This window comes from Bombina bombina, chromosome 9 (genome assembly GCF_027579735.1).
Source record: "Bombina bombina isolate aBomBom1 chromosome 9, aBomBom1.pri, whole genome shotgun sequence".
NCBI classification, from domain to species: Eukaryota; Metazoa; Chordata; class Amphibia; order Anura; family Bombinatoridae; genus Bombina; species Bombina bombina.
The window spans coordinates 259317515-259326779 of NC_069507.1; the positions used below are offsets into that span (position 1 = coordinate 259317515).

Consider the following 9265-nt stretch of genomic DNA (forward strand, 5'->3'; position numbering starts at 1 on the left):
AAGGAGATGTGTCACCTTGGGAGGTATTTTAGCTCCAACTCAACTAAAGAATAGTGTTACCCCCTCATCCAGTTATTGGTTGTCATGTGCAGGGACATATAAATGTGGTCACAAGAAGTGCAGACCTTGTGAATTTGTCAGGGTAACTAAAAATTTCACCTCATTTGTCATGGGCAAAACTTTTGATGTTAGACATTGCCTGAACTGTTTGTCTACTTTTGTCATTTATCTTAGAAGCTGTCAACAATGTAAACTACAGTACGTAGTTTTTATGACACGGGACATAAATTCCTGCATTAGGGAACATTTATCAACTATTACTATTGGCCAGTCCTCAACCCCTTTGGTTCAACACTTTATTAATGCCATCATAGCAGTCTAAGTACTTTCAGTTGGAATATCATTGAGAGGGTGTTGACCTATATATCAAAAAGAGGGGGTGACCTATGCCAAAAACTAGCCAAGAGAGAGATTTACTAGATATTTTGCTTAAGAACCAGGGTCCATGAGGGTCTGAATTCAAAATATGACCTTATAAATTACTGGGAGTAAAGGTCTGCTGTCTATGTCCTAAGTACCAATATGTGATCTTCATGGTTGATTAAATATTTCCTACCTGTTCTATATATTGTGTATTATTATTGTTTTTGTATTTTATTGTACCCTATTGTATCAATGCAATGTTTTGTGGACCCAGGACATACTTGAAAACGAGAGAAATCTCAATGTATCCTTCCTTTTAAAATTGTTTATAAATAAATAAAATATTTTATAAATATAACGATAAACTTGTCTAATACCTATTGTTCTGTATATACATTATGCTTTTTGTGTTAAAGGGCCAGTAAACATAGAAAATAATGTTATATAATTCTGCACATAGTGCAGAATTATATAACATTATATTAGTGCTAGAGTTATATTACCTAATATTGCCTGCTAAGTTTTTTTTTAAAAATAGTGTTTTCCAGACCCGCTCTCTGTGCTCTTCTGAGCGGGTCTGCTGTCTACACAGAGCTCTGTCTGACAGCGGGAGCGAGCTGCACTAAGTGTAATGGCGCTGTCGGGCCGGGCTGTGACTAGACAGCTGGCCAGATGCGCTCTGTCTAAAAAACAGACCCGCTTAGAAGAGTACAGAGAGCAGGTTTCTGGAAAACACTATTTTTTAATAAAACTTTGCAGGCAATATTAGGTTATATAAATCTAGCACTAATATAATGTTATATAATTCTGCACTATGTGCAGAGTTATATAACATTATTGTCTATGTTTACTGGCCCTTTAATCAATTGATACATTGTGTACATTTATGCATTGTTTTATATCTCTTTGGAGTGTATTAGTTTAACTATTTGTTATGTGCATCTGTCCTGTTCACTAAGGAAACCTCTGATGGCTGCTGCTAATTACAAATGTTTAAACAATAATCTTGAGCTTAAGCTGGGGCGTGGCACTTTTCCACCAATAGAATTATTTTATATTTGTTTTAAGGGTGACTGAGACATAACCATTTATAGCTATGATTACGGCTCCTAGCCAAAACGCGTAAGCCAGACAGTGCTGCGCTTGTATGTTCTACTCTGTGCAGTGTGTATCTCCGATTTTAAATACTTTGAAATAAAAGCTACTTTTTAGAAGACCGGATTCTCCTCTTCTTCTTATTGCTGTTCCATCAACAAACTGACATATTATAGGACATCAGGCAAAAGATTGCCCACGTTAGTCAGTGTTTTTAAAAGTTTATTTGGTCATTAAATATTTAATGCTCTGATTTTTGGTCACAAAGTAAGAAAAAAAAAGAGAGAGAACATCTGATGACACAAATTGAACTTGTAGCACACAGCAATATTCTAACCTGTAATAATAATAACTAAATTAAAAACCTTATGAAAATGTCAGACACAACTATTTTTTTGTATAAGAATTTATTACATTTGTGTTTAGAGGAAATCACCAACTTAAGATGTAGAGTAAGGAGAGAAGAAATATAAAGTATGGTTTAGTTGGCAGCGATGGTGTTCTGGATCCAGGAGACGTAGTTGCAGACCTTGGTGTAGACACCAGGATAGTTCTTGAGAGCGCAGCCATAGCCCCATGAGACAATACCCTGCAGCTGTCCGTTACACACCACAGGTCCACCAGAGTCACCCTGCAGGAACAGGAAAGAATGATATACTATGTGCACAAGCGTCTATCAGAGACAATATGACTGTTGACATGACTTGAAATAAAAGTTAAAGTACAAAATTCTTGGGGACAATTCCTACTTAAAATTATTTCATTTTATTTTTCAAAACATAAAAATACATATTTCTGTGTTTCTAGATATTTTAAGACATTTTACAAAGCAGCCACTAAATTAAGAATTGTCTTCTGTCAACATTAAGGATATAGAATTGCACGTAATAATTATTACACAATGTAGTTCTATAGTTCATGGCAGAATACAGGACAAATAATGAGGACTAGTCTACAAGCTGAGCTCAAGCGATAAAGCCAGGTGCGCTATCTTGTGCTTTGACAGGAACTAAAAATAGCGTAAATCTAGTATTACAAATAGATGGTAAAAAAAAGGTTATAAAAGAATATTTACGTTGCTGACATTTTTTGTAAGCGCTATACATTTAATAGAGTACAGCGAGCGCTATTAGAAGTGTTGCGCTCAAGCTCAAAAGTAAATAGTGCTGAAAATGTAGCACTTTTGTAGACCTAATGTAACATTTTTTCTTATAAATTTGCATTTTAAAAGATAACAATATATTAAATAATGTATTTCAGTTATACTTATGCATATTGAATGTAAAATAAAGGTTTGTTTTTTAACAAAAAGTTTTATCAGCAATTTTTAACACCAATGGTATATCATAAGGTGCTGGAATGTGAAACGCTTAAATGTGTATTTGTAACTAAGTTAAAATCTCCACTATTTTAGCTGACACAAGCTTTTCAGAGTGCCCCCATAAAAGTCTATTATGTGACGGATTTAGTGCACCCTGCTATCCGACATCCAGATGTTGGCACGCTTGAACAATAAAAAAAAAATACTTAAAACTTTTAAAATGAGACCAAAACTAAAAGTGCTATTGATTGATCTTGTAATCTGTATGTATAGTACAAAAAAAGTGTTTATACAATAGAATAAATTTGTTGTAAAACCAACATAACTCGCCTATTCATAGAAAAACGATAAAAGTCAAGTTTATGCAGTGGTAGGAGGAGTTACCTGGCAGGAATCCTTGCCTCCTTCCAGATATCCAACACAGATCATGTTGTTGGTGATCTCACCGGGGTAGGCATTGCTACACTGGGTACTAGTCAGAACGGGAGCGTCCACGCACTGCAGGAGATCTGGGGAGTTGGCTGTAAACAATGTAGAGAATAATTAAGCATATTCAAAAACAATTCTGATGTAGAAATACCTCTAATTAAACACAACGGTCCATATTTAAGAAGGTGTGGGCAGACAAATACCCATGCAGGGACATTTTCTGTCAAGTTAAAATACAGCTATGGAGCATCATTTGATGGTAGTTAAAGACTGTGTTATGCAATCCTGTCCTCTGCTCATCTACCCTACCTCAGATTGTATAGAGGGTTGGCAGTTGTAGGCTCATATGAATAAGACGTCACCATAAGATCTCTGAATCCTGATCCATCTAAAATAATACTAACGGCTGTATTACACTGTACCTGAAACCCACCCATATGAGGTTTTATCTCTTGTACCAACCTCGTTACAAGTAGGAAAATAACAGGACCAGCACATACCTTTGGGAGATGTCCCAAATAACTTGTAACAGATAAACTTATGTGCACACCTGGAGGACCTCCATTTCCAGGGTCCTAGTATATAACCTCCTTACAAGTGCCATTTCAGCTATAAAATATTTCCCTCCCTAGAACCTTCTTCCCACATTTTCAGCCAGATTACATACAATGGTAGTAACCTTCCAATCAATGCTAAATTAACAAAATATAAAACATATATAAATCATTATGTGTGGAAATAGACTTCTGAGTTCAGAGACATGGAATTGCTGGATCATATATTAGTGTGAAGTAAAAAAAAGAGTTGGAATCTATGAGCATTTTAAGGTAATGATTAAATTAATTAACATTTAGATATTTTCAAATAGAATAAATCAATTTTATTTCAAATTTTACACCAACCATACATTTGACATTTCTTTCTCACTGGTATCATCTTCTGTTTCTCTCCTTTTCCTTTAGACTTGAGAACCTCTTTAGCTGTATTCTGCTTTGTATAAAAGTGAATCTACCACTGATTGTGGTCCATTCATGCACAAATGTACCAACTAATGTATTAATTGCCAATATAGGAATTCTACTCTACCCCATGAATCTATGTAGAGCATTATGTAAAATATTGGAACTTTATAAATAACACATAATACTACTACTACTACTACTACTACTACTACTAATAATAATAATAATGGAATTCTTAAGAGAGGTAATAATATTGTATAGGTTATTGATGGGTTTACTCACATCCGCTGCTGAGAGTATTTCCCCAGCCAGAGATCAGACAGCTGGTGCCAGCGGCGGCACACCCAGAGGGCAGAGCCACAGAGTTCACATAGGAGTTGAGAGTAGCAGGAGAGGCGAGCTTGATGAGCATGATGTCATTGTCCAGGGTCCAGGAGTTGTAACCAGAATGTCTGATGACCTTGGCAGAGTTGATGAACTGCTCAGTGCCTTCACTGGCAAAAATGTTGTGTTCTCCCAGTCTGACCTGGATGCTTCTGCAAAGGGGATAATTCAAATAATCATGAAAAATGCATATCAGTTGTACTCAATAAGGACAGTACCTACTTTTAGCGGCCGATTTATGAAAGTGCGAGCGGACATGATACGATGTAGCGTATCATGTCTGCTGCACATCGATAAATGCTGATAGCATACGCTATCGGCATTTATCATTGCATCAGCAGTTCTTGTGAAGTCTTTTAGGACAATGTTGAATATAAGAATCAAATGCTATAACCATTTTCTATCCTCTCTCTCCCCTCCATGTCATCCTCTCTCTTTTAGGAAAAAACAAACAACGAGTGGAGGTGGCGCCTACGGCTGTCTAACAGTGCATAGAAATCACTTAATTAAGCATAGAATATTTGTCAGTACAAAAAACAGGAGCAATATATATGTGAAAATATAACAATATAAAAATATAAAAAAGGAGCACATGCAAATTGCTATACTAAAAAATATATTCAAATTTATTAGATTTTTTTATATAAAACAATCACTCATAACAGACTAAATAGTAAAATAATCTCCAAATGTAATAACACCGGTGTTAAACTAAAATACTTCAAAATCACATTCAATACTAATGCCAATACAATCAATTAAAACTCTAAAATGGTGAAATAATAAAGCGGACCTCTCTGGATCACTCTAATATGTAGATAGGTCGTGTACAATTGTATTTTGACAGATAGCTGGTAATTAGTCCAACAATATATTGATCCTGTTTTTTGTACTGACAAATATTCTATGCTTAATTTAGTAATTTCTATGCACTGTTAGACAGCCGTAGGCGCCACCTCCACTCGTTGTTTGTTTTTTCCTCAATCCCATTTAACTGCACAAGTTGTGAGAGGTGCAGTTAGTGAGGTTGGCAAGTCTAACATCCGCTTAAATTTCAGTTCTCACAAATCCTAGTTGTTTGTATGTATATATATCCTCTCTCTTTTTCTCTGTCTCTTTTTTTCTCTCTCCTTTCCCCTCTCTTGTTCTCTGGAACTAGTCGGCTGGATCTAGGATATCTGGGTAGATGCACCAGATATTAGCAGTTATTGCAAATAATGTAATGAATAATGAAGTACAGAAGCTTACAATAGACTACATGATCCATAAACCTGCATATAATGTATATTTATACAATCCATATGACTTACGCTTTGTAGCAGTGAGCAGCAGACACAACCCACTGGCTGTTAATCAGGGACCCACCACAGAAATGGTAACCGGAGTTCAGGGACACCTGGAATGGAAGAGCGTTCTTACCACAGGTGTAACCTCCTACGATCTTATCATCATCCAATGCAGCTGAGAAAAGGAGGAATAAGCAGGGTGAGATGTCTTAAACATATAACAGGTATCATATATCATGTTTAGGGTCTTACAAGTTTGTTGTTAGTTAATTGTACTTACAGGGACAGTAAAGTTAAAATTAAACTTTCATGATTAAGACAGAGGGCTCCATTTATCAAGCTGCCTGTGCAGCTTAGGAGCGCTTCAGTGCACACTCACACTGTACACCAGCTCTTAGCTAGTGAATTAAAATCACCCTTGACAAGTCTAACGGATTAACAGCCCCTGCTCATGCGTAATTGGCCCCTGCTCATGCGCGATTGGCCTTGCATGAGCAGAAGGCGGCATTGCACATGCAGCCGCTTGCACAATATTAAATACCACCAAGCTGGGTAGAAAGATTTTCAGAAGCGAACCTTGTCCGCCCGCTTATTGTTAAATAGGGTCCAGAACAACGCAATTTTAAACAAAACTATAGTTTAATTGTATTATATAATTTGCTTTATTCTCTCAGTATAATTTGTTGAAAAGCATACCTAGGGGGCTTAGGAACAGAAGTGCAGTAATGGGAGTTAGATACTTATTGTGGGCTGCACATATATGCTTCTTTTCATTGACTCACTTTATGTGTTCATCTAGCTCCCAGTAGGGAATTGCTGATCCTTCAACAAAAAAATACTGACTGAATGAAGCAAATTAGATAATAAAAGTAAATTGGGAAGTTGTTTAGAATTTCATGTTCTTTTAGAATAAAAAAATGTGTTTCTTGTTCTTTAAATATTGTTTATAACATTATAATCCTGTAAATTTATCACTTTGACAATTGATTTGATTTTCAAATGCGTTTTTCACATTTTATCCAAAATAAGTAAATGAACAATCTTCAATGTTACTTGAGCTGGTGACAAGTGAGACAAGAGTCATGCAAATAATATATTGAGTAAAGGAATCCTGCATTTTGGTGTAAATCCATATCAATTATTACTCTTTTGAATAATTTTGGCTGAATAAATCGTGTTGGCAAATAAGTTCTAATATTGTAAACCAGGGGCATAAAGTATATTTACTAACTTATTAACTCACAGTACTTGTTAGTGATGAATTCCTTTAGCATACGGCATCTCAATGATCTCATTGCTTCCTCTAATGCATGAGTGAAAGTTTTGGATGTTTTGCTAAAAATAAACCATTGTGGCTGCAAATTTTCACTCTCAGCAAATGTTAAATCATTGCCAAATTATTTTAGTTTTTCTAATCTTTACCTTCCTTTTACTGAATGTAACATTAGCATAAACTTGAGTGTAAGTTTAAGGAATTTATCATTCAAATACAATATTCAAATGTTATATTTAGAATTTAAATGTTAACAACAGTTCAAGTGAAATATTTTACCAGTCAAATGCCAAATGTAAAAGAAAAACTGCATTTGCCCCACTCATACTTCCTGATTAAATCTAAACATTTATTATTCAGTCCCTAGTAGAAACCAATGTATTTATGATTTATTAAAGATTCATTAACAATTATAAATGGCAGAAAAATTATCATAAAATATTAAGCAGTTTTATATCTAATTCAGAAAAGAAAAAGTATAAATATTTATTAAAGGAGCTATCTTGACTTTATGTGATAGAGAACTTACCAGCTGCTCCAAGGAGCATACAGATCAGAAGGAACTTCATGTTGACAATGGATGTTGGGTGAAGAAAAAGCTGCTTTTTATACAGTTTGTTAATCTCTATCTCCCCCATATTTTCTATATTTAATGTATGCAAACAAGGTAAATAAGATACACATGACATGCAGAAGGTCATTAGAAAGTTTATCTCTGGCCTTGTATGAAGAGTTATTTTAATCATGTAGTCATGAAAAACTGCACATGTTCATACAAAGCTGTAAAAGTATAACCCGGGAACAGTGATGCAAGAGAGGCAATAAATCTCACTTCTGAAATACGAGAAAATATAAAAACTCTACAGTATTCGTAAATAAAGTAGTGAACTTAAATTAATCTGGGGTCCATTCATTAAGAGGGGAATGGCATGTGAAATGAAACATTTAGATTCCCACCATTATCTATGCAGTATGAAGAACCAAACCCAGTGAGTATCTACTGCAAAAATAACTGTTAGACCTGCACATTGCTTAGTAAATGCTGTGTACTATTCACCTAAACTAGGAGAATTGCAGGTGCATTTTATGCAGCATGTAGCAGAAACAAATCCTTATAAAACTTTGAATTTAAATGTCTTGGATCTAACAGTCTTTTCTGCTCAACTGAAACCTATACTCTCCAACATTTATCCCTCTCTTGCACAAACCTTGTGGCCTTAGAGTAGATGGGCCGGATTCAACGAACAGTGGATACTGCTGTCTCCACCCGAAGTTTCCGGCTCGCCGGAAACAAGTTAAGAAGCAGCGGTCATAAGACTGCAATCATCGAGATGATTGACACCCCCTTCCAGGTAGCTAACTTGAGAAAGTTGTATTGTTTTCTGTGCATTATGCACTCAGCAATAACTGTGGCACATTAGACGAACCCGCTATCTTCAGAGATGTTGATGGGTTGCTGAATGTCAGTAGAGGAAATCATGCACCCATGCTGACTTCCTATATTATAAATTCATACTTATGGCATACAACTCTGCCCTCAGCCTGGCCAAACAAGTCTATTTTTCCTGCCCTGTGCCATCTCACACATCCAACCCCAGAAGGATGTTCTCAACCTTTAACTACCTTCCACGTCCACCTGCACCTCTACCCACTACCAAACTCACTGCTCAGATTATTGCTGATCACTGCAAAAATAAAATGGACACAATTAGAAAAGACATCTCTCGATCACACCCCTCAAACCCATCCCTACTACTCACCTCTTCTACTAAAACACGTTCTGCTACTTTCCCTGTAACAGAGTAAGACGTCCTCATATTCCTATCTTCTTCTCATTTCACAACCTGTCCACTTGACTCTATTAATTCACAACTTCTTTTCTTTTTCTCTGCTTCTCTAACCCCTGCCCAAACTAATCTCTTTAACCATTCTCTCACCACTGGCACATTTCCTGATACACTCAAGCATGCGTCAATCACACCAGTCCTAAAAAAGCTCTCTTTTGACCCCTCCAACCTTTCTAACTATAGGCCGGTTCGCCTTGGTTTCCCTTTGCCTTCCAAATTAATTGAATACCTATACTATAATCATC

At 36.0% G+C, this 9265-nt stretch overlaps 1 protein-coding gene across 1 annotated transcript; it reads right to left on the reverse strand.

Annotated features, from left to right (window-relative positions):
- Window positions 1–1999: 1999 nt before the first annotated feature.
- LOC128639668 (trypsin) lies at window positions 2000–7742 on the reverse strand. The gene is made up of 5 exons (XM_053691792.1): window positions 7703–7742; window positions 5925–6075; window positions 4513–4766; window positions 3224–3360; window positions 2000–2149 (listed from the first exon to the last, which is right to left on the reverse strand). Exons 1-5 carry the CDS (start codon window positions 7740–7742, stop codon window positions 2000–2002), a joined length of 732 nt encoding a protein of 243 aa, XP_053547767.1.
- Window positions 7743–9265: the final 1523 nt, after the last annotated feature.

Bases quoted from the DNA above. Each gene is read 5' to 3' on its own strand.
- LOC128639668 (XM_053691792.1), bottom strand. From the start codon at position 7,742: ATGAAGTTCCTTCTGATCTGTATGCTCCTTGGAGCAGCTG. The intron at 4,767-5,924 runs GTAAGTCATATG...TCCCCTTTGCAG, and splicing joins GCTGCTCACTGCTACAAAGC to AAGCATCCAGGTCAGACTGG. The intron at 2,150-3,223 runs GTAACTCCTCCT...CTGTTCCTGCAG, and splicing joins GAGGCAAGGATTCCTGCCAG to GGTGACTCTGGTGGACCTGT.